At 37.8% G+C, this 26,934-nt stretch overlaps 1 protein-coding gene across 1 annotated transcript in view; it reads right to left on the bottom strand.

The window, feature by feature from the left end:
* The window catches only part of NTNG1 (netrin G1), a 298,389-nt gene that overhangs the window by 118,513 nt on the left and 152,942 nt on the right, over window positions 1–26,934 (bottom strand). Inside the window, exon 2 of the mRNA XM_055340644.1 lies at window positions 22,722–23,362. Coding sequence (XP_055196619.1) covers window positions 22,722–23,362 — 641 coding nt within the window. The remainder of the gene's footprint in view (window positions 1–22,721; window positions 23,363–26,934) is intronic.

The following is a 26,934-nucleotide window of genomic DNA, read 5'->3' as shown; positions in this document are numbered from 1 at the left end:
CTTCCTGATAGTAAAACAAAATGTATTGTTTTGATCTGTTTTAACTAGATATCTTATTCACTAATCAACATTTCCTACTATTTTAAAGCAGACTATCACATTGTGAAGGACACGGCAAGGTTTTAAAAATTACCCTTATTATGGAGAATAAATGCCTGCCTTCACCTAACTAGACAACTTGAACTTTACAACCCCGAGGAGTTTTCAGAACAGAAGTGAGGTAAGTGTTTCGGAATTGAGGACATCGTCAGTATAAAAAAGTATTTGAGAGAGGGTTATGAAATTCTGCTTCACGTCGCTTAGATATCTCTGGGTCCTCAAAGAGGGCCCAAACCTCAAAAATGCAACAGATTGACAAGTTTGCTGACAAACACCTCATCAAGTGGACTTGAAAAAAATTAAACCACCAACAGATGGGATGTGTCTGAATGCCCTCCCTGCTGGTGCCTGTGTCACTGAATATCAACAGAGTATACTGGGGAGGCCCCATAGGATCCTGCCAAGAAGGGAAGCAGCAATGACCCAAATGCACTTCCCCACACAAAAGACTCAAGGTTGATGAATGCCATGTCTCTGCAGCTGGCTTTTGTTGGCTCTTCATATTTCCCTGGGTGCCCTTTCCTCTAAAAAAAAGTAAAAATAAATAAATAAATAAATAAATGAAACAGAAAATCAGACTATATACTTTTGGATCAAAGAAACTTTCCATTTATACTTCCATAAAAAAAAGGAAAAAAAAACTTTTGGTAAATATCATCTGTAGTTTTAAAGAATCAATCCTCCTGTTTCCTGTAATTAAGTGGGAAAATGAATTAGTGAATGTTTCCAAACATAAACATTAAAAACAATAAATATGCCTCCATGGTGAAGTTTTCCTTTTGGAGGGGAAGAAGTAACAAAATCTAAATTAAATTAAAGTGGTGTTCTGGGAACCAAAGTGGTACTACAGCTCAATAAACTAATGTAATTAGACAACCTAAGATTTTTTTTCTTTCCAAGGCTCCAAATCTAAAGTACGGGCTTTGTAAAGGCTCGGGATCATTGTTAGAATCCACTTCAATATTCGAGCTTCTCAAATTCCCAGCCAGCACACTTTGCCTTTAAGGCATTGCTTGTCTGATTATCCTGCCAGTCTCCCCATCTCCTAATGGTTTTGTGTCACTTTCAAGTGCAGCAGCCCCCTTTGGAAACTGACAAGTGTTCATTTTGAAATGGAGTCATCAAATGCATGCAGCCTTCAGGAGGCTCCTCTTTTCAGGAGAACAAACAAAGGGAAATGTTTTTAGTACAAAATCCCTTTTTAACAAATAAAAGCTTGTATTGCACTGCAGGGCTGCCCACCTCCACAAAGCCCTGGCTCTTTTTGGTGGCCCTCAGAAGCAAGCTTTTCATTGTATAATTCATCCAGGGATAGAGCATCTGCTGGGCTAATGAGCTCTCCTGCAGCCTCTTCTCCCGCAGGCGAATCCCCAAAAGCACAGTCTTAAATCAGATACTGTAAAAGCCAAAAGAGAGAGGAGTGGGGGGAAGGAAGGAAAAAAAAAAAAAGTAGAGTAGAGAAAGCCAAGTTAGCAGTAGGCCAATAATCATACCTTGCATCTGGCTTTAGTGAAGTTGTGTACTTGAAGATTTTCATCCACACAGTTAATTTCTAAGCTTGTTCTTTCATGGCCAAAGTTCTATTTTGAGTATTGTATCATTTGAGCACACCTCCAATGGATATTAATGTAATAGATCATCATGGCAGCTGGCTCTTAAATATACCGATAGCAACCTTGACCAGGAACTGATTAGAAAGGGCAGGATTAAGGAGTATTCCCTTTTTGCCAGAAAGTGGAGCACGACATTGGAAACTTGATGGCTCTGATTCCTGTCCTATTACTAATTTTCCCATGTTTTACACTGTCACTGGTGAGTCCGGCAGACATTATTAGGAAGCTGTGTGACAGCATCTAATAAAGTATGTTGGGAGAGAAATCACGGCTCCCTTTTGCACTGATGATCTTTTGGAGAAATACAGTATTGTGGATTATGGGAGGTGGAGGTTGCAAACACTGATGATACCCATGGCAATTCATCATCAGCCTGCAACTTGCCAGTGATCTACAGCTCTAAAGGAACAGCTTCCAGGAGGGACAGGGATGGAGAGTCTGTCTTATTCATGTGAGCAAAGATGTTCTAGAGAGGATCGTCTCATTATTTATTGGTCGTTCTAAATCCCTGAGCACAATTTTAGGACACCGTGGGTCTCCATGCGCTGTGAAGCCTCTGTAGGATATTCGGTCTTTAGAAGTGTACAATGGGGTTGCTTTAAAACAGCACAGACTGTGTTACTAGTGGATTAGTGATGAATTTGTAGAATTCAAAAGGCCAGAAGAGCATTAGTAATGTTGGGGTTAACGGAGGCAGCTCATTTTAGAAATTTGGTATTTGAGTTTTTCAACATCATCCAAAGTAGGTTCACCACATTCTTTTTAACAAACTCTCCAGCACAGAGCAGATGGTTCCTCTATTAACAACCATTTGCATTGAACATATTGCAATGATTTATGTACCACATGCCACTGAGCAAAGCAAAAACATTCAGTAGCGACTAATTAGTTGAGTGTAAAGACACATATCTCAATGTACAGAGCCCTCCTCTGACTATGTTTTTCATTTTTCATAGTTCAGTGTTTTATTTGTGTAAAGCACTTAAATATGAACTATGACATTCATCTTTCAGTTACGGTAATAGTGTTATCGTGGTTCTATTAATGCTTTGGTCATACTTTTGGCGGGGGGGGAGTGGTTAAGATTTCTACGTCAGAATTTCCCTTGGGACTGATTGGTGAGTCACATTTTATTGTTAAATGTTAGAATGTTTGTAAGTTATTCCCAAATTCACCAAAATATGTATTTTAAGAAGTCCACTTTGCCTTTAAAATAGATAGTATATACTAGAGATGAAATAGGACTCCTAATCAAAAAGGATGATTTACAAAAAGTGACTAGTTTTAAATGGATTTGAGTGTCATTTATTTTCCACTAAATTGTCCACTATTGTGTGCTCACATAATTTTTTAACTCCACCTGCTAAATCCCTGCTCCAATTCCCTCACAATCCATGGAGTTGCCTCTAAACTGGATGTGGTTCTTAAATTGGCAATCCCTGAACTTCCCCAGGACATAAGGGATTTTGCTGCCTCTTAAAAGCAGATTCCCTGAAGCCAGAGGAAAAATAGAACTACAAATTGCATTAGTCATTACATTCCATGGAAAAGAAACCCCAAACTCTTTTGCTGTCTTAGATGATCCTGAGACACTTTCTTCTCCTCTTTGCTGACCGACTGTGTCAATGGACATTACAACACTGTCACTATGTGTCAAGGTGACCGGGTTAGAACTGTTGGATGAACCAATGAATCTTTTATAACTGCAGTGTTCATTCTCAAGAGTTATCCATGCAAAATGTCAAAGTAGGCCATCCATCATCAGGGAGGATAAATACATGTCTGCAACCTAGAGGAAAGGGGGTATAATATAACCACATCTACCCAGAACTCAAGGAGCCAACCTTAGAAAACCTGAACTTGCTCTGCTCTTTTTACAATTCCCAGTTTTAATTTTCATGGTGATCTCTACTGATGGAGAACCCTAGAAACACTGTAAAGAAAAATTTAACCTGTTTATATCTTCAAAGGGAAAGGAAGCAATAAAGACAGATAATGTAAGTGCACTAATGAAGGTACGATAGAGTATGAATTATATATTAGTATAAACAGTCCAGCAATATAAGAAAGTGGAAAGAGTTAGTAGACAAAAAATATTAATGGTTAATGTTGATAAGGCCAATATGTTATAGTGAGACTAATAAAAAATAATTGAAAACAAAGCAAAACTGTTCTCAGAGTCTTAACACTCAATTGTAGATACCATCCTGGGCCCATGATAATAATCACCATTATTTAACATGTAGTTGCATTTTATATACCTTTGTGATCATTAAAGTAACTCATCTATGTGGGTAGAGTTTTTTTCCATTTTATAGATGAGGGGGACTAAGACTCTGAGATATTTAGGTTAGGCAATTTTTCTGAAGTCTATCCAGTTGCAAGTGGTGGAGCTTGGATTTGATCCCAGGTCTGTCCTACTTCAAGTCACCTCTGCTGCTTCTCCATGTAAGCCAGAAGCATATGCCTCAACTTAATATTTTCTTATTCTAGTTTGTATCAAAAACTCAACTATAGTATGTAATTTCCTTTGGCATCTTATTTTGGCAGTAAAATGATATTGGAATCTTTTCATATGCTGTTGTTAGTAGCAAAATCTAATAGAATAATCAATATCAAGGAAAGGAGCAAATAATCAGATTGCAAAGAAGACTCTTGGTTTAAACTCATCAATGCTAAGCAAATATAAGATGTGTAACCCTGAGAGATATCTTTTTGCTTCTGTAGGACTCTTGTTTTCCATAAATAACATTTATATTTAATGAAAACAGGATTAACTTTGTATTGAAAATTGAGCCTGTCATTCAGTCTGATTAAACAACATGCAGTCTTGCAAATCCGCATTTTACTCAATATTCCTGGGTGTCTAGAAGTAACTCTACTGTGAATAAATTTTCTGGATATGCCTATATTAGGGAAAGAAGAAGGAAAACATGCCTTTTTAAGTGTGTACTGGTTCTAAAATAGGACATCTTCAACCATTAGATCATATTCAACCATTTTTAATTGATTATTAACAACAATTTCTTATGGTCTAACCTAACATATGGAGACAATTGTTTAGAAATAACCATGATAAAAAAAGACTATCAGACAGTACTCTAGAAACCATCCCCCATCCCATCTTCCTCCTTCCCATCTTCCTCCTCCTCCCTGGTGTTACTATAGCAATCTTATCTGTATCCTTATCACTGCACAGATCTCATTGCCTTAGAATTTTCCTTGTGAAATGCCTATAAATTCATCCAGATGGTATCAACTTGAAGACAGGGGCCGTGGCTTTTTATTATTGTATCTCTAGCAATTGGCACACTGCCGGCAACTACTAAGCACTAAACATCTAAGTGCTTCTGTTTATTTGTATTGCATTTTGCATTTTTTTCCAATTCTTGGAAGCGAGGTATGGTAGGTATTATTATTTCTCCTGTTATTGTGCTGGAATTCAAGTCCAGGTGATTTGAGTCTCAAATAAATGACCTTTTACCCCTTTTTATTCTTACATATTGCCATGTTCTCAAAAAAAATTTATAGCCTCATTTTTATTTAACTAAACATGACTATTCATTTTAAAGACACAAATTATTGAAATTGCAAAATGTCTGCATTGCATTAACATGTTTAATCAAATGGTTGCTGCTATTTCCAAAAAGAACTCCTTTCCTTTTTAAATTATAGTATATGGGGATCCCTGGGTGGCACAGAGGTTTGGCGCCTGCCTTTGGCCTAGGGCGTGATCCTGGAGTTCCAGGATCGAGTCCCACATCGGGTTACCTGCATGGAGCCTGCTTCTCCCTCTGCCTGTGTCTCTCATGAATAAATAAATAAAATATTTTTAAAAATAAATTATAGTACATTTTGACATTCTCTGGGCTATTTAAAGTTTTTATTATACATTATGGGATTTTGTACATTTTGCATTCTCTGTAGTGCTGAGGTTAAGCAGGTGATTGTCATGCTCTCCTTTGATATTAACACTACATACTTTTCAACATGCTTTATCTCCTCCTCTGGAACACAGAAAAGGCTCCAACTTCTAGATTGTGATCTGCTGACTACCCAGTCTCACAATGGCAAGAGAAGTGGGTGGAGCTGGGAGAAACACAGAGCATTTGAATGGCTCTGGTGAGTTGGAGACATACTTCTGAACCAAGAAGGGCATGTGCCCTACCCTTTATTCTCTTTGATCTGTAATCAGCCATGAAGGTGGGCTATAAAAAGTGCCTCTGCAGTGAATGTGGATGGGATTTCCCAACTGATCTGCTCATCCCAGGTAGAAATGCAGAAAAATGCAACATGCTTTTAAAGACTTCTCTTGCAAGTTTCAGATTTCCTGAGAAACCCCAATAATCTTTTTTCTTAACTTTTTTTCCCAAAGGAAAGAAAACATTCCCAAGATATTTTTGTAATATACTTTCCATCCAAATCCTATTCTTTATATTTATATTATTGGTATATTTTTCAGCTGAGCCGGAAAACTCATTGAAGAGTCAAACCATTGTTCTCTAATACCAGTTATTAATGGTCTGAATGGATTCAGCGTTATATATAGGGAAAGAATATTTTCTAGGTATTCTGGTGTCATTCAGGCTGCAATCAACAAAGATAATAATTATTACCATCTGTTTGCTTCTAAAAAAAAAATCTCTGTACATGGTTGGAAATTCTAAAATGGAAAAAAGCAATTTATTTTATTTGTAGGTCATCAGTAGGCCAACTTGCTCATATATCAACTAAGAAATACTTATCATATCTATGTCTCCTGTCTTGTTCTCTTAGTAGCCTCATGATTCCTATTTCCTATAGGCCATTACCACTTTTAAGTTAAGTTAAAATATGAGCTCACTGTAGTCTTTAATAGGCGTCCCTCTCAATTTAGAAAGCATTATCAATGGCACCATGACACTTCTGGCTCCCTAGGATGAAAAATCTAGTCACACATTGTAGATACCTGTATCTCTCTCTACCCTCCCCCACTGGTACCCTCAGGCCCTGACAAAAAGGGTCACTGCTCTGCACTCTGATTTAGAAGGACCTTTATATCACTAAAATAGAAACATTATTTTTTCTTTTTGTTCTCTTAAAAGTTTCTGAAAGTTTGGTAACAGACTAAGCAATTAGGAATTATGGAGGGAGACTTAGCTGAACCTCACCAGTATCTCACCAGAAGATTCATGGCTGAGAGAACTCAAGTGAGTATGATGGGTGATAGGGGGAATGGGGGGTGGGGGTGGGATGAAAATTTAAGCATTTGCTTGTGTGTGTGTTTTACTTTTAAAAAATTTTGGGCACCCCAAATTACCCAAAGTGGATGTGTAGGCAAATAGGCTCCCAGATAACTGTGCTTCCTCCCTTTCCTGATCTTGGGTGGTATAGTTTTGGCTTGATTATATACTCCATAAGATCTCCATTTCGATTTGTCTATTGGCTTTTGAGATATTGAAATTAGGAAAGCTATTATTTAATTATTGAATCATTGAATAATTATTATTTATAAGTCCCCTAAAGATTATAATCTTTAATTATAATATATATCCTTAGTTTTTCACCACCTACTTCGAGCTAATATCATACTAGTTCATGTCAAATGTAAGAACTTGCAATCATATAGATACATTTATCCCCTCTTCCTATGCTTTATGCTGTAGTTTATGCTCTAGTTATCATATGTATTATATCTACATACATTATACATCTCATAATAAAATACTATAAAATATTTTAAACAACCATATGTATTTTAAAGAAATAAAGAGGGAAAATATGTATGTATTTTCAATTTCCGTGTTCTCTGCTTCTTGAAGTTTTAAGTTTTTATCTATTTTCACTTCCTTTTGGTCCGAGAAGCTTCTTCTAGCATTTCTTCTGGTACAGGCCTGCTGGCAATGCATTCTCTTGGTTTTCTTTTATCTGAAAATTCCTTTAATAAACCTTCATTTGTAAGAGATATTTTCACTGGATATAGAATTCTGGGGTGACAGGGGATTTTTTTCCCCCTTACTTCTTTTTTCTCTCAGCACTCAGAAAATATCCCACTGTCCTCTGGTCTTGATTGTTTCTGATCAGAATTTTGATGGTCATTTGAATTGCTGTTTGCTTATATGTAATACGTCTTTTTTAAACTCCTTCTCCTTTCAAGATTTTCTCCTTATCATTTGATTTCAGTAGTTTGCATATGATCTGCTTACAGGCTGCTTTCCTGATTGTCATCTTGCTCAGGGTTCACTCTAACTTTATGTCTCTGGGCAAATTTTGGACATAACTTCCTCAAATACTGTTACTGCCCCATTTTCTTTTATCTTTCTGAGACTCCCATTACACATCTATTAGTCCTTTTGATATTGTCCTAAAGGTCTCTGAAATTTCTTTCATGTTTCCCCCTGCCTCTTTCTTGCTGTTTTCTGTGTTGGATAATTTCTACAAATCTACTATCAAGTTCACTGACTCTTTCTTCTATCAGTTCCAATCTACTGTTAAGTACATCTAGTAAAATTTTATAGGAAAATATACTTTTTTAGTACTATAGTTTCTATCTGGTTACTTTTTATAGTCTCCATTTTCCTATAATATGTCATAGCATCATTTATTAACATCACATTTTCTTTTAAAGATATTTTATTTATTTATTTATGATAGGCACACAGTGAGAGAGAGAGAGTGAGAGAGAGAGAGAGAGAGAGAGAGAGAGAGAGAGAGAGAGAGGCAGAGACACAGGCAGAGGGAGAAGCAGGCCCCATGCACCAGGAGTCCGACGTGGGATTGGATCCCGGGTCTCCAGGATCGCACCCTGGGCCAAAGGCAGGCGCCAAACTGCTGTGCCACCCAGGGATCCCAACATCACATTTTCTTACATCTTTCAGTATTGTTACAACTGCTTTAAAATCCTAATATCTTTGTCTTGTTGAGTATGGTCTCAGTTGTCTTTTCTTTAGAATATGGGTTATCTTTTTCTGTTTTCTTCATATATTGAGTAATTTTTAAATTGTATATGGATATTACAAGTGATACTTTGTAGAGACTGGATTCTGTTATGTTCTTCTGAAAAGAATTGACTTTGTTTAGTGGGCTGTGACTGTGACTAAATTCAAACTGCACACTGTAAACTGTCTCCTCCTCAATAGCAGCCAAAAATCTCAGTTCAGTTCTTTTAGCTTTAGGTAGGCTGCTTGAAGGCTGTTCCACACATTAATGATACAGGGGCTCCCAGAGACGTAGGTAGAATTTACACACAATATTTGAGGTTTCTTCCTCTTTCGCTTTCTCCTTTCTCTCTTGACATTCTGGTTGTTGTGGTGGCCTCTTGTCCTCTGGTTGTTCAAGTCAATAAAAGAAGAGGATTTTCCATCTCAGTTTTAATTGCATCCACCCCCCCCCCCTAATGTGTGGCAGAGACTGAGGCCTGTCCTTACAGGAAAAACTGAAAAAGGGGGGCAATCACTCAATGCCCTTCTTTCTTGCAAGCATTGACTCCTTTCCAGTATCTCCCTACTCTTCATCCCTCTCTAGAATCTTCAAATGCTTCTACTTTTAGCCCAGAGTTTGTAGATGTTATTGGCAGGAGAGTTTGCATAATAGGAAATGCTTGGCCATTACTAGCAGAACACTTGGTATAGTTTGGGGAAATGCTTAGAACTACCTGGAAATCTTAGAATGGAGAAGTGAAGTATTGAGAAAATAACTATCTTGCCTTGCCCTTTAGATGCTTGCATGGGTAGGTTTCCATTACAGGTTCAGGGAGATCAGTCACTACTATGAGCATTAGGCCCAGGAAGCAGTGTCTCCCTTTCTCCATGAGTGCCACATTGCTATCAGTCTTTCACACAGCAGACCTGGCTGAGTTGAGATGATGGCTCCTTTAACCACACCCTGGGGGGTGGGCTATGGGGCCCAGGGTGGGGAAAGTGGGCCAGTCAGGGGTGCAGTTCAATGTATAACCTATAATTATTTAGGCATATAGTATGTGGGCTTTCATTTGTATTCTTTTCCCACCGTGCAAATATTAGGGACAGTCTTGCTTCTCTGTATTATTATTATTTTTTAAGATTTTATTTTTACTTATTTATGAAGAAAGAGATCATAAGCAGAGGGAAGGGCAGAGGAAGAGGGGCAAAAAGACTGCATGTTAAGCGGGGAGCCTGACACAGGGTTTGGTCCCAGGACCCTGAGATCATGCCTGGACCTGAAGTCAGACTTTTAACCAATTGAACCACCCAGGTGCTATGCTTCTCTGTATTATCAAAACCTGCTTTTTCAGATTTATTCCTTCCTTTCTGTATTCACAGCCATCACCTTTCATGATGGTTACTGAAACAATCAATAAGGTCCTTCTTTCAATCCCTTTTATACACAGACAGTAGTATAATTGTCTTAGTGTTTTTTTTTTAATTGTCATCTTCCTCAACATATAACACTCCACACAGATCTCATTGTTCCTCATTGCTTACCTCTAGTATGAAATCAAAATTCAGTCTAATATGAAAAAATCCTCTTCTACTATTTTGATAGGTGTCCTTGAAGCCCACTTCTCAAACTTCTCATCTCTTCTCCACACAGACAATCCCCTCTGTGCATTAACTATCTGCTTGACAAACTATGATTTCCTCCAACTAGCATGGAAGTCCCTTCCAAACTCAAGGCCCTTCTCAACAACTTTCTTCATCTCAAAGTGAAAAATAGGAAAAGACTAGGAATGTTAAACATCTTAGAATTTCTGTGTTTTACTTTGTTGAGACAAGAAGTATTACTTTTTTTTGCTACTTAATTTTATTTACTTTTTATTTGGTAAATACACAAAACAGAATTTACCATTTTAACTATTTTGAAGTGCATGGTTTTGAGACATGAAGTATATTTTAATTATTGTGCAACATCCACATTTGTTGTTGAGTTGTAAGTTTTTTATATGTTCTAGATAACAATTCCTTATCAGACATATGAGTTGGCAATATTTTCTTCCATTTTGTGGGTTGCCTTCCACTCTTGATAGTATCCTTTAATATGTAAAAAGGTTCTAATTTTGATGAAGTTCACCCTACCCATTTTTTTTTCTTTAGTTGCCTGTGCTTTTGGTGTCACATTCCAGAAATCATTGCCAAATCCAATATCATGAAGTTTTCCCTCATGCTTTCTCCTAAAAGTTTCATAGTTAGAGCTCTTATATTTAGGTCTTTGATCCATTTTGAGTTAATATTTGATATGGTATAATATAAGGATCTACTTTTTTTTTTTTTGCATGTGGATATCTAGTTTTCCTAATACCATTTGTTTAAGATTCTCTTTTCTCTTTGAGTGGTATTGGCACCCTTCTCAAAAATCATTTAGTGATATATGCAAGGGTTTATTTTGGGACTCTATTATATTTTATTGCTCTATAGTCTATATACAGATACATACTGTTTTGATTACTATAGCTTTGTTGTAAGTTTTGAAATAATAAAAGCATAAAACTGTCAACTTCATTCCCCTTTTTCAAGATTGCTTTGGCTATGTGGAGTTACTTGAGATGCCATATGAATTTTATGATGGATTTTTTTACTTCTGCAAAAAGTGTCACTGGGGTTTTGATAGAGATTGCATTGATTCTATAGATCATTTTGGGTAGAACTGACATCTTAATGTCTTCCAACTCATGAACAGGAGATTTCTCTTCATTTATAGTCTTCTTCAATATCTTTCAGCAATGTTTTATAGTTTTTAGTGTACAAATCTTTTGCCTTTTTGGTTAAGTGTATTCCTAAGTATTTAATCTTTTTGATGCTGTTGTAAATGGCATTGTTTTCTTAATTTCCTTTTTGGATTATTCATTGTTTGTGTATAGAAACACAACTGACTTTTGTGTGTTGATTTTGTATCCTGTAACCTTACTAAATTTTAACTTTATTTTAAAAATTAATTTTATTCAAAAAATTGATTTTATTCAATGATATGTTCAATGAATAAAATATGAAAATTACATACAATTACAAAGAAATAAAATTATCCATAATTTCACCACTCTGAGCTGGCCACGCATTATCTTCTTTCATTTTCTTTCTACCTTCCTCTCATAACTATTAATATTTTTAGTTCTCTTTTCCTACTTAAGAGTATATAATGAACTTGAATTATTTTAGTTAAGACATATGTTCATAAAAGGTCACTGCCTGTTTCCTTGTCTCCTCATCTCAAATTTTTTGAAACCCAACACTGGCTCTATCAATATTTAAAGGCCTCATTTACAAATTGTAAGATGGCTGTTATATATTTTTTTAACTCCTTTGTTGCTGAACCCAAGAGACAAATGTCACTTGAAGACAGGTTTGAGACATACAGTGCTATTGTGATTTTACTAAATATATTTTGAGAGTGGGAAGAAGAGTCTGATTCTTTTCATGGACTTGTTCTCACCCAGAAAAGAAATTATGAGTTACAATTTTTGGTCTTAAAGCACCAATCAAACAATAATAAAACAAATAATGTCTGTCTGGATAGAGTGATACTCATTTACATGAATAGATACATGACTCTGATATCTGAGGTAGATAAATTGTATTCTCTATCTTTGGACAATTGGTTGAAGCCTGAAGCTTTGCAATTTTAGTATTTTAGATGAAGTGGCATTACCAAAAATATTGGCCTTAGCTCCAGTTCCCTTGCAGTCTTATGTAAGTAATATACAAAGGTGGTCACAGAATAAGAAGTGAAAAGAGTATAAGATACTTAGAACTGTTGGTTTACATGATGCTCCAACGGGTATTCCACAGACATTCACTCACCCCATCAATAAACACTTGTCCCTACTATGGGCCGGGCCCAGTTCTAGGTGCGGTAGACAGGTCAGTGAGTAAAATACAACAAGTTGCATCTGAGTCTATTTTCTGTAATAGTATCACCCTTGGCTAGTTGGTTTAACCACTCTTATTTCACATCTGAAAAAGAGAGAGTTAGATTACATTATGTCATAGTTTCTTTCGGTTCTAAAAGAAATGATTTTGCAATGCTCTAATTCTATTTGGCATACAAGCTGCCTATGTAATTCCAGTACAGGAATTCATGATGCTGTCTATTCCTACCCTGACAAATTGCTGACCTCTTAGACTTACCCCTCCCATCATCTCTTGATGCCCTCTCCGCCCTGTTTTCTGTTCCTAGCAACACTGGAAGATTTATAATGACTCATGGATATCACCAATATATGGAAATAGCTTCACTTCCCTGATATTCCACTAAGACAAAATGAGTAAAAGCAGCCAGGGCAAAAACACAGTTCCTAGACAAGGTGATATCCCTTAGCTGTATACTATTTTTGGTTTTGTGGGGCTCTCATTTGTTATTCATTAGCACTCCTAAGGGAGCAAAAGAAAGGCAACACGTACTTAACTAAAATCAGCTTGTGGTTTCAAGAATAACTTCCAAAGCAAATGAAAAAAAATAAAAAAGAATATATTAAATATGAGTTAATCTTATTTTCCTTTAAATACATGATTTTAGTTTATTGCTGTAATTAGAGTTTGAAAAGCTTATATTCGAGAGAAATAGAAATCTTCCAACATCTCTATTTATCTCTGAAACAGACCAGATTGTACCACTTGGCATTTCATTTTTTACATCTTTGCATCTTCCATCACAATTTCTCAAGCTTAAAAACAAAACAAAAATATCCCTATCTATTCCAATACTGTACTTAATTTCCTATAATTCTTAAAGAAAGATACACAGTACTCCCTAAGGTTCAAAAAATAAGAGCAACAGTTAAAAAAAGAAAGGTACTCCCTATCAAGGCCATACTTTCCTTAAGATAGTCTCATTTTTTTTTACCCAATGTAGCAACAATATAGAAAAGATGATAGCTAAAATTAGACTCCACTGTGAAGTATCAATCTGTTCTTAGCACTGCAAATAGTTCAAACACACACACACACATACACACACACACACGCAAACGCACATACACACAGGTTGTTTTAATTTATTTTCTAACATCATATGAAAAGTCCAATAATATTAGAGACTGAAGTAAAGGGATTTTGTTACCCTACATGAATTTTATTGATGCTACTTATATGAGGGTATTAATAGATGTTTTTTTTTTTTTTTTTTTGGCTAAGTTTGCGAGGTTCTGGGTAAATAAAGTGGAAATGTTTCTTTATTGTAGGGTATCTCAGGGACTTTAATCTGTTAATATATATTGTGATTCTCCTAGAAAGAAATACTGCAAACATTTCCCAATTGTGTTTGAATGTGTTTGACCATTATGGCCTTTATTTGAAGAGTAATTCTCAAAAACTAATGTAGTATAAACATTCTCATTTTGTAGGTGAGGAGACTATACTCACAATGGTTGGGACTTGCTCTGAACTCACAGAATTATTAGCAGAGCTGGAGCTAGAAACTATTTCTCTTGACTCCTAGCCAATGTTTCCTTCTAAAGTAAGACAATGATTTGAGGTCCTAATGTTTTGCTCTCTGTCTTCTCAGTACATTCCTAACCCAATATCAGTTGTCTTAGGTACCAGTCACAAAGTAAGAAAGAGCTGATACAATAGCTATCCTAACTGAACAATATTCTGGATGGGACTCTGTGGACCAATGGGATTTGTGAGGCTCCTATATGTAGATTTAAAACCTAGTCTATCCATTCACCCAATGATTTTCAAGTGGAATTTCAGGAGAAAATTCATTTCCCAAAACAAGTATTTTAAAATGTTCCTTTCCCCTTTGCCACTGACTCAGTGACCTTATTCAGATAGTTTTCTTATCTATAAAACAGAGGTAGAAGTAGCAACCATCTTATATGCAATGCAGTTCATTCTTGTTAAACTAAAATATATAGTTCTGAAAGTTACTTGAAATATAGACCTATGTTGCAATGAGATCAACATATTCACACAATCAAATTACTACGATAAACCCATTATTTGAAAAAGCATATGACATGAATACATTTGCTCTTAGAATGAATGGAAATGGTGTCTCTACTGAACCACTGATTCCATATACCCACAAAAACTCTTACATAAATTTAAACCAATGACCATGACCTCCTAATTTGTCAGGAATACCACTGGTCCTAGAGACAAAGAGACAGCAAGATCTTCTAAACATGCCTGCCACTGAATCAGATTTAGAAGCATAGCTTCAGAAGTTGGACACAAGAGCTGAGGGCATCTCTGTTTTCCATTGTTTGGGCATATAGATGTAGCCAGAATGTAGCTTCTTATACAAATGTTAAATTAAGTGAGGGAGGAAATTATTTCACTTTTTAATTATGTGGTATTTTGCCTAACTATCCTTTTGTTTCTTAAAAAGGAGACATCTTTCCTTTAATGACCCACTAGTTTAAAAAAATCTATGGCACTGGGGAATTTAGGATAAGGAGACAAGCTTTTAAACTGGGTTGTTTTTCTGCACACTAATGAAGTTTATAATTTAATTGGAGGAATTATTAGATATATTTTCTCCTTATAATGGTGCAAACCTCAGAGGAAAATGAGCTCCTTATGCATATATTCTCCTTGTAATTCAAAAAATCCTCAAGGATTTAAGAAATATGTTCCAAATCAGAAAGGCACTCAGTTGTCCACTTAGAATGGATTTATACCACAAATCTTTATTCTAAGCATTTCCAGTGGAGTTAAGTAGCAATGCTTTGTGTTTTTTTATTTTTAATTATGGTCACTAAACTTTTCATTTGAATGCTTTTATTTACAGAACTTCATTCTCCTTTTAAAAGAAGAAGAAATTAAATTTTAAAAATTTGGATGGAAAAATGGTTAAATATTCATTTAATTTGAAAAAAAGACTTGATAGGATCCTTGACTGAAAATCTATGAAATGTTACTATATGAAAGAGGGTAGTACACTTATTCACTATAGTCGCAGAAGAGAGAATGTGGACTAATAAAGGGGAGTGAATAGGAAAAGTAGATTATTCTCAAATGAAAGGTAACTCTCTTAAAATAAGCGAGGGTGGTTGGTCATTTCCAAAGTTAACCATTAATCTCTGCGGTTTGTTTTGTGTTTGGTGAAGCCCATTATGCAGGTGTTGAAAGTTTATGGGAAAATATAGGGGGAAGATTAACACTTAGAAAATTCAGTTAATTTCTTTACTTTTTCTCCCCTCAGAAAACAAGAAACGTCAGAATTTTATTTTAGCAGTGAAGCACCTAAATCTAACACAATATGATGAGTTAGCCGAACCACACATTATAAAATTGATAAAAATGAGTTAAGAAGTTAGAGTTCAGATAAACACACAGCGATCTGGTATAGTAAAATACAGAGCCAAGACAGAGAGGGTGACTCCCAGAACATTCCAAGAAGGGCAGAGCCACAAGACTCACTGGTTCATTGTTGCTGTTGAAAGATGGCTACTTTGGGAATATTCTACATCTCCCATATGTATTGAGCTCACTCCAGGAGAGTGTGGCTGGAACAGCATAAAGTAGACAGCATGAGGTTTGTAATAAGCAACATGATTTTGTCACTTTATTATGTGTGAGGCGTTTAAAAACAAAAGTCATGGAACTTCTCTGGTCCTCAGTTTCCTCATCTGAAAAATGGCAGTTAAATAATACCTGCCTCAGAAGTTTCTTGGGAGGATTCAAAGAAAGATGGTACCTGACAAGAACTTTGCAACCTGAATGCCATAAAAATGTAAAGGATTATTACTTAAATGTTGATGGACTCTATTAGAATGACCTTAATTCATTCCTCCTTTTCTGATTTCCTCCTATTTCTCATATTATTTCTCAATAACTACATCTTAAATGTAGTCTACCACTGTCTGTAAATGTTCTGAAAATGTTCTGTAAGTGACCATAGTCTTTTATAATTGTAAGGGAAAATACACTACCATAGTCATCCATTCCCTAAACTTCAACCATCACATGTAAGGTGATAATCTTCAAACCTTTGTTCCCAACTCCAACCTCTCTCTGCAACCCCAGAGCAGTATTTTAAAATCCTTGATTGGACTCTCCACTTGGAATCCCACCAAAGTCTTGCCTCCAGCCCTTCCTTTGTCAAAATCTGATTGGTCACCAAGTCCTATTGACTTTGTAAGCAGCTCTCAAACCCTTATGTGATGATGGCTTCCGTGGGATTTAATTTTTTTTTTATTTATTTATGATAGGCACACAGAGAGAAAGAGAGGCAGAGACATAGGCAGAGGGAGAAGCAGGCTCCATGCACCGGGAGCCCGATGTGGGATTCGATCCCGGGTCTCCAGGATCATGCCCCGGGCCAAAGGCAGGCGCTAAACCGCTGCGCCACCCAGGGATCCCAACTTCCGTGGGATTTAGAGAGCTTTTCTGGACTTCCCACTTGGGCATCAGGACTTGGAGTTACAGCTGCTCCACTACTGAGCCGTGTTACCGCTCTCCTTGTCTCTCCTGCAGTTCCTCGCCCATCACAGCTGCACTGAAATATCCTCTCACACACTACCTTACAATGCTTCTCACCTGTCCTTTGTTGATAGAGGAGAACCTATATCATTTTAGATTCCCTAGGACACGGGGGGCTCAGAAGCCCAGATGCAGGAATCCTTCAATGCTTCTTGGAGGTGCTGAAGGTCCATGGAGAGAAGATGAAGATGGAAGAGCATCTCCCAGGATTTGTCCACTTCACTGCTTCCCAGCTATTTGGATTTCCTTAACATGCTATGCTGTTCATAAGCATCATTTGTCACCGAGAATATCCCTTCTGCCCTGGCTGCTTGGCATTCTAAAGCACAGATTTCAAGTTACCATGCAAATGTCACTTGCTCATCAAAGTTCTTCCTGGGATTCTCAGATTAAATGAGTGTACCCTTCCATGTCATCAGCGCACGTCACCCATTCCCATGGTCAAAGCACTTACCCCACATTGTCATTGGTTTTTGTTTATGTGCCTGTGCCCATCTGCTTTTGGCTCCTTGAGAGCATTGGCTATGCCTTGTACACCTCTGTATACCCACTGTCTAGCCCAGCGTCTGTCCCAGGGTGGAAAATAAGTTTTCTTTCTTTTTTTTTTTTTTTTGGTGACAGAAAGAGGGAAGGTGTTATAAAAGCAGAATCTGTTAAGCAGTAGTACAGCCCAACCTCAATAATTAAGACTAATTGAGCAGAATGAACGAATGCCAGGTCCAGTGCTTTAAAAGCGCCTTGCAGGACGCCTCTCACAGGGTAGGTGAAAAGTAAATATTTTGGTAGATTTATTCACATTGTGGCTAGGAAAAACCTGTGGTTAGAGAACTTGCAGGGTAACTGGTAAGCGTCTGGTAACAGAGCACTTTCACATTACATGATTTTTTCCAAATTATTTGAGAAAATTTCAAGAAATACCCTACTGCTTTGATACTTTTAAACTTCCCTAATGTTCTTGTTTATCTAACATCACATATTTTTCCATAGCAATCTGAATGCCTACCTTCAAGAAAGCAAATTTCAACCTCATTTTGTCCTAATTACAGCAAATACTGGGGAGTGACATTTAAACAGTGAGCATTTACAAATATATCTGATTCCTCCCAAGGGCGAGAGTGTAGGGGGCCTTCCTCACTCTAGACACCTACGAAGAGTGGTTTTGTCCCTGTCCCCATTAGCTTTGCAGATCCTGGTATTAGGCAGGGAGGGTGTGGTTCTGAGCTGGGGCAGTAGTGAGGCAGAGGACACAAGAGTGGAGAAGTGTAACTTCTGAGCTAGCGCCCCCTGGCTTCTTTCTTGAAGATAAACAATGAGGGCACAGAAGGCAAAATCCATTCTGTAGAGTAAGGGACAGACAACTGACTACCTGTGAGGTGCTTGGGTAGGCACTGCAAGGGGTAAGAAATGAATATACACCATGGAGAAAAAATGATTGATTATTATGTTTAGAAATATTGTGTAGCAAGACAAGTAACGGAGATGTGGGTTAGATTTTTCTAGGCCACCAAGAAAAGTTCTGACAATTCTGTTCTAAGGTTTTTGAAGTTGAAAAAGATTTTCTATTATCGTATGTCTCAAATCAGTATCCTGATACGTTGCTAGTAGCACATCTTACAGATAGATGAGCACATTATCAAATGTTCATTTGTCTTTCAGATTTAACAATTATTACAATCACATTACTTCCTTGAAACTGCTCAGCTCAAAGAAACAATAAATAATACTGAGTTAACAGTCTATAAAACCTATGCATCTGACAAATATAATGTTCAACTTTTCAATTAATTGTGGAACACTTAGAAGGAAACAAAACATTCAAAAATTATAATTTCCAAAAAAATTCAAAATCAGAATTTCTAAGTATGTAAGAAAACACTTTGGACGTTATCTATATCTAACAGCCTATAACTGAACTTCCTATCTGTATAAAAAAAAAGGGTTTAGAACAAATATCTACTCTTCACCCCTCCTCTCACCCCTCATCTGGGTAGATTTTATTTATGCATTAGACGACCTTTTTGGCCATTAGAACCATCTTGCTTCAGCAGTTAATTAACACAAGTACCATAATTTAATACAGTTAATGCTACTTGATGCCCTTTAATGTACCTTCCATTAGTGATATTATTGTAGTATTACCCTGTAAATTAAAATGAGATCAAGACTAAGAGAGCCACTCTTTAATTAAGGTACTGGCACACTGCACTCGTCTATTATTCACTAGAGAAAATCACCCTGATTTACTGAAGTAGGACATCCATAAGTCAGAATTAGTCCATGAAGATTATTAGGTTTATTGAACAATGTAAGTACTATGGAGTCGCTGAGATTGCCAACAGCCATGTTTCCTCTTTTCCCTCCATTAATAAATACACAGTGAGAGGGAGTAAATGGAAGCAGCCAAAGAGCCATAACAGTTTTAAGATGGAATTACAGTTTTTGTCACCAGTAAAATAGGTATGAGATGTGTCGCATGCTAAAAGGAACACAAATGCTACATTAGTCTAATAACAATCAAAACATCACTTTTACACCAAACAGTCCTAGCCAGTATAAAACATAAAGGCCATGTGCACATGTGCATGGAAAGTTGAGAACCAGAATTCAGAGGCAATTCAAAGACTCTCCACCCGTGTTTGTTTCACAGCTGAAAAATCTTGTATTGCCTGTCCACTATTTTATGGATACCTGCCCACTCTCCCCAGATAATTCATGCCAATTCCCACCTTATGTTGTGGGTGGTAGTAGAGTGACAACTCCAAAAGTATTATTATGATGACCAGATATAGACATGTTATGGCACGTTAAATGGTGCAGTTGTTTCATGGATGGTGAAGAGAGGGTTGAGGGAAACAAAGACCTGGTCGTATTGTGGAAAGTTTATACTGATGGTGTCTCTGAAAACGAACCCTCAGAACTTTCTTTTGGACATCATCATCAATTAATATTCAATCCTTCTATAGATGTTTTGCTATCTAAGAAAAAGACGACCTAGACCATTAACCCTACTGAAGTTTTCCAAGGTAAAATGTATGTATCAGCTTCTGTGCTGAAAGGCCCATGCACCAGTGGCAGCTCAAGAGCTCCCTTTAATACCTCCATTTCCCTTATATAACTTAAAAGCTGGAGACACAACCGAGCCATCAGGCCTTGTTTCCTTAGTCCCTCCCCTAAGACTAAAAATACCACAGCCATCTGGTGCCTAGCACAGTACAGGCCAGCATCAGTTTTGCCCTGAGGAATTTGGACAGGGTTTAGAGGTGACAGAGAGGGACCTTATGGAAGGAGCTCACCTCTACTGGACCTTTCTCTCTTGCCCAGCTGTTTCCGCCCTAGCTTACAGTTGACTGATGAACAGGGAAAGACTGCAGAGGTGAGATCCAGAGAAGGGAGGATGGTTCCTGCAAACTCCCCAGAGCCACTGAAATGCAGTTGAAGGATACTGGTAGGATCAGGGATGAAAGAAAAGTGGTAAATCTGGTGGGAATCTACATTTCTAACATGCCACTTTTAGGGGATAGTATGTCTGACCCCAAAAGACAATGCATGAAAATGCCTGTCACTTTAAAGCGTATTTACAACTCTCTTTCTTAAATAATACGGGGAAACAAAAATGAATGTGCAGTAACAGAAATAAGCCCCATCAATGATTACTTCCCAACCAAAAGCTTCACAAGATTGTCTTCTTTACAAGTAGAATATGATAGTGTTTGCAGAAGTTGGAGTCTTATGGATTTGGGCTTGGACTAAATATTGATCAAATTGCAAGAGAACGGAATGAGATGATTTTATCTAACAGTGTAAATCACACTAGGATTCAAATTCAAATCTAAGTTTATGAATTTTGACATTTATTCTTGTAGAGGTACAGAACGCTTGTTACTTTGTTGTAGAATGCTATTGTTAATCATATCAACATCAATTATTTTTATATATTATAGTCCCCAAGAATAAGAACTGGAAGCTGATTATCTCTTGCTAAAATGTTTATGAGTAAAATGGCAATATTTTACTATAAATAGCATATTCACATTTCAGGCAACAGTTCCAGATTGCCCTCTCGTGGCGCCCTGCTAATGCACAAACTTTCTTCTACATCCTGGAACCCGCAAGCTCAATATTGTACCAGTGCATATTGCTCTCAGGAATATTATTTTGCTTTAAAGATATCTTCATCATATGTTACCAAGACCTTAGTTAAAAGTTTTTAAAGAGGCTCCATTGCTAAAGACTCCTGACTCTTCCAGAAGGAACTTGAAGCTACAACAAAGTTGAGAGTAGGTGGCCACCTGTTCCTACCACTACCTCTACTGAAACCTCTACTATCATACTGAGGTCATGCCCACCACTCCACTCTGTGTGCCCTCTATGGCCTTTACCTTAACATCAGTGACCTCTCCTTCCTTCTAGTGTATATATACAACAACACTATCATCAAAAGATAGACTGAGTCAACTCTTGGAAAGACCAGGGAGTCTCAACACTTCTCCAATTTCTGAGGCCAGGGCTGCCCTAAGGGATGCTGGAAGCCAGTAAACTTAATGCAGCCTGCTGTATTTATTTAAATTGTATGATTGCTTAATGAAAGTTACATGATTTATGGACTGTTTATATTCTTAACCTCATATATTCTGACTTAAATCTGTCTTGGCATTTTTAGGATGGTTGTTGCTTTGCTATCTCTTTTTTCCATTTTGCAGTATACCTCACTCATCTTTAGTTTTCCCAACTAATTACCTCATGCTTCAACTCCCATCAGTTGGTTATGTGGATACCAACCATACCACAGTTAGAAATCTGGTTGAACAGCTCTACCTTAGAGTCCCTGGTTCTTATTACTTGAGTTTTTCATTAAAACATCCTCAAAATTCTTGGAAACTTGCTCAAGTATGTCTCTGACGTAGTATCAAAATCAAAGATATGCCAGCCTGTTGACCATTAAGGGGTTTAAACTCTGGTTCATTTGTAACTGGCCCCCAAAGTGAAGGGAGCCTGCCTCTCAGGACCATATATAAATGGCAGCCTATCTTTTTAAGTCAATAACCACCAAAACTCTGAAAAGCAGGGCTCCCTCCTTTTTAACAAATGCATCGTGCTTCCTAAATGCTTTTGGTTCTGATTTAATAAATTTAAAGGGATATAGTTGCAGTTTAGAAACTTTTTTTGTGTGCAATACAATGAAACATAAGCAGAGAGCTGTACCATGTAGAAACCCTGTCTGGCATTTAAAAACAATGGAAAGACGTATTTCTTGTTTTTCAGTATCCTTTCTAGAGCAGCTGGCTTTGTTCTCCCTGGCTTCATTGCCTTAAAGACTTAAACCACCCCCTGATCTAGGGAGTTCCTTGGATTCAAATAAGTTGCTGCTTTTTTTTTTTTTTTTTTTTGTCTTCTGTTTAAATTCTAAGAAATCCTGCCAGGTTCAGGTTCAGTGACAGTGAGTCTGGAATCACAAATTACTGCTGAGTCAGAGGGGCCTCAAATTTCCCTGAACCCAGCTCTAGACTGGTGTTCCTGAGAAAATGCTGTACTAGGAAGTGACAAATGTGACTCTACAGGAGTGGGACCACCACACTGGCATTTTCTTTGGACAACCACTTTCATTCAAGTCAGACAGATGTTTTCTTACCTTCCGTGCACCTTTATGTCTGAGATCGCGTAAAAGTAGCGTGCCAAGTGTAGCTCATCTACAAATATTTCCCCAACCGCTGGTCTCAAAAGCCTTATCCTCAGGTCTGTGACTGTAAAGAAATCTCTGAGTTTCTTGGTTGTATCCAGCTGTCCGTAGAGAGAAGCCATATTGCGTAGCCATGGTCCAGCAAAAAACGCAAACCTGTCTTTGATTTCAAAGTGGATTATTTTGCTATTCGTCATGTACCCTGTAGAGTACTCTTCGGTGCAAATGATTTCTAAGACTGTATGCTGTGATAAATCCTTCACAGATTTGGGATCCATGTGAAAAGCATCTAAGCAGTCTGTGGCATAATACTGATAGGGCTGCCATGTTCGTCCATAATCGAGAGATTTCTCCAGGATCATTTGGTCTGGACGCCCCGATTCAAAGGTAATAACTATGTTGTCTGTGAGCTCAATGGTTTTGCTCCAAGACAGAGTGATGTTAACCTGGAGAGGCTTGGGATATTCCTTCCAAGTAGCAGACTGCCAAAATGTGGAGGGATGTCTTCCTTCAAAATCAAACATCAGCTCAGGCGGATGCGCCAGTTCAGGGGTACTTGCATCACACTCATTATTGCACATGTAGGGGTTGCCCTATGGAAGAAGAACAAAAGAGGGTGCATCAAAACACTGGTTTGACACGAGTCTTGCCAGATTGCCGTTGCTGAGTAAAAGACTAGGAGAGAAAGAAAGTGGGGGGGGGGACCCTGTTTGCAGTAATCATTTTTATTTGCCCTAACTGGATTCTCCTCTTTAATCGCTTTTTTTTAAAAAAATGAAGCAATATGGTAATTTTCTTGTCTTGTTTCCTTCCATGGGCTTTAAGAAATGAAACAGTTTATTTATCCCATATGTGTTAGACCCATAATGCGGTCCCAGAAGCACAAAGATACGGAGCAACTGTCTAACAGCTCAATACCTCTGCGTCCTCTTAGAAAGATGCTATAGAAAAGCAAGGAAATACCTCCAGGCCTCAAGGACGTTCCTCAAGAGCACAGTTCTTGAAAAAGTCATTTTTCAAGGAAACCTTTAGAATTAGCAATGAACCGTAGATACCTGTGTCCTGTTTGGGAAACAATACCCCCCATCCAACATTCAGCTTCTTCTCGCGTTGCCTCAAATCCATCACACTTAACTAGGTCCCTGCTTCATAAAACCTGCTCTTAAAGCATTTACTTTGTTCACCACAAATCATTAAAATGTGGTATACTACTAGGCTCTGGGGCTTGGTCCAAACATCTGCCATCCTATTAGCTCGAGGCAAGGGGATCTCACAGCAAAGACTTGGGGCAGAGGTGTGCTCCAAGTTCTGAGGATAGGAGCGTCCGGTACTTAATGAGAAGTGTGAGCCACAGCTACCCGGTGTGGTACTCTGTGCTGGCCCACAGTCAGCTGTCCGGGGATGTTAGCCACGACTATTTTTTCCCTCCTGACAAAGGCTTGTTTCCTTCACAGTCCACTCAAACAAGAAGCTGGAAATAAATCTTGTATCAATCACAAGTTATAATGCCACTTACGCTACACTTAATGACTGCTTTCAGTTTTCATCAGATGATTCCATGGCAAACAGCTGGCTCCCTGATTTTTGTTTATTTTGTGTTTAAGAAAATAAATGGTATCATTTGGAGTCAACTATTCAGGCATTTCTCCCTAATCCTCTACTGGGTAATCATAAACATGGATGGGTGAAAGAATCGACCCTCTCACATTGTCCTTAGGCTTTCTCTTGTAATTACAATTAGATTTTCCCCCCTTTTTCATGGACTGAGAGCTTTTCATCATACCTGCAGGATGCATGAGCTGGGTCTCAAATAATGAATTTACATTTTAGACCCCGACACTCAGTTACCAGCTGACTCCCGTGAAATGTAAGATGAACACTGGAGAATTGCTTTGGTCTCCCTAGAGGCAATTTCTCCTACCTAGTCAGCTAATACTTTCACTCTCTCTTTCCCATTAGTGCAACTGAATCCTAAAGCTGGCAACAGGTTTGGGGGACTCAAGTATAATTGAGATGGGGCAGGAGAAAGGAGAGAAGGTACATTATTTGAGGAACAGATCTGTTTTAAAAATACATTCAAGGCATCAGTGATAATGGAAATGTTTCTGTACTTCTCTCTCGAATTTCAATTCCCTATTCCTGATCCCAGCGTCTGTGGCACTATTTATAGTATCCCCTTCAAAACGAGCCAAGGGGGGAAAATAAGTTTCTGTTCCAGGTGGAATATATCACCAAATTTATTATTATTTAAACTCTCTTAAGCATACCAGAGAGCCAAATGCAAAGCTCTGCAAACTGGCAAAGGCTTTTTCTGGAGGGCTATAAATATTGTGGAATCTGTCAAGGTTTATAAATTCTAAATATATGTAAATGCACAATTTACTGGAAGGGGTCAGATTTACACAAATCACACCTTCGTTTGAAATTTACTGAAAAAATATGGTCACTTCAAAATCTACCAGCATGTAGCCATCTGCACAATCATTAACTTGGATGCTACCACCTTCCTCCTGACAAAAGCATCCTCATCTGAGGTCAAGGGTATCACAACGCAGGAAATCAACTCTGCAGGATACACCAAAGTGAGTTAGCAGAGATCTGGATTAAGTCATGTTGAAAGACAGCGTTTCTTCGACTTCAGCATAGATGTGCACATCTTCTCAGATGGGGATAGGGTGCTGAGACAGAGAGTGAGGCACAGCGGGCTGATTCTGGGGTCTGAGTCTACCCTAGCAAATGCATCTTAGGAAATATACTTGAGGATATCTATCTAAAAAGCATTCATTCCTACATTCGATAAAAGGTGTTGACAATAACCACCATTTATGTAGCACATGTAGCACTTATGAGTCAGACACTTTACATACATTATCCTGGGCAATCCTGTCCACTACTGCTTTACAGAGGAGAAAACTGAGTCATACACAAGTGTTACGTAATTTGCCCAATGTCATATAACAAAGTGAGTAAGAGGCAGAGCCAAGACCCACATCTCTTGCCCTCCCCTTGTCAGTTCCAAGTCAATGGTGTTATCCATGATGCAACCCAGTCTTAGAAACAGGGTTGGTAGTAGAAAGGAAGAGTCTAAGGTCAAATTAATTTGGGAAGCACAGCCTCAGATCTTGCCCTAGAGAGCCCTAATGAGCATTATCATACATCTAAGATGTCTTCAAGTTATGAATCTTCCTTAGCTTCATGTAACAATACCTACTTTGAGAAACTTTATTTCACCATGGTGCCCCTTTTCGCTTTAGTAACCCCTACTTATAAGCCGTAGAAGTGGTGTCCTGGAGAACATCCTTTGAGATTCTCTGCTTTATATTACTCTTAAAATTGTAAACGTGTGGATGCCAGACAGCAGTATAACCCAAAGTTTTAGTCCTTTAATGAAGACATGACCACACAAAGCACTCAGTCTCTGCTTTTGTTCTGCAAAGACACCCTTCCACTGGGGCTCAGCAGGACAGCCAGCTCAGGATAAATGCTTACATTTACATCAAATTGTCAGCCATCAAAATGCATGCCAGGACAAGAAGACAATTTTATTGCTTGGCACTGATCTGGTGCTTTAAGGTACCTGAAAAATGGGGAAAAAGTTTCATGCATGCAATAATTATTTATTGATTGCCTACTATACTCCTATATTTAAGGTACTTGTCTTGGCTTTCAAGATGCAATAGTAAACAAATCCAAGTCCTGGCTTTCAGTAGAGCTTCCGTTTTAGTTGGGGGAGATGCACTAAACAAATACATAATGTTCTATAATGTTACTTGGTGATAACTGCTATGGGGAAAAATAAAACCAATTAAAGGAGAGCGTGGTGTTGCAGGACGGATACTGACTGTAAATTTATAGGGAGGTCAGAGAAAGCTTCTCCTAGATAACGTGACATTTGAGCAGATTAAGAACGATTCCCAATTTACACCGGAGATGATCAGAGTTTGACCAGAATGATAGTTTCGTCCTTCATCTGACTCTACTCTTAGTGATAATTTCACCAGCATAGCAATTTATTGAAATGGATGAGTAAACAAATCATTTCTAATGAGAATCTACACCAATGGCTATAGATCCCCCCCCCAAAAAATCAATTTGAACCATAATTATTTCATAGCCTTCATGCTCTTTTAGAAGATTCATGATTTGATGAACATTAATGTAACTT

This window comes from Nyctereutes procyonoides, unplaced genomic scaffold, assembly GCF_905146905.1.
Source record: "Nyctereutes procyonoides isolate TBG_1078 unplaced genomic scaffold, NYPRO_anot_genome, whole genome shotgun sequence".
Classification (NCBI taxonomy): Eukaryota; Metazoa; Chordata; class Mammalia; order Carnivora; family Canidae; genus Nyctereutes; species Nyctereutes procyonoides.
Note: the sequence above shows the minus strand (reverse complement) of the source record. Positions and strands in the feature narration are given on the sequence as shown.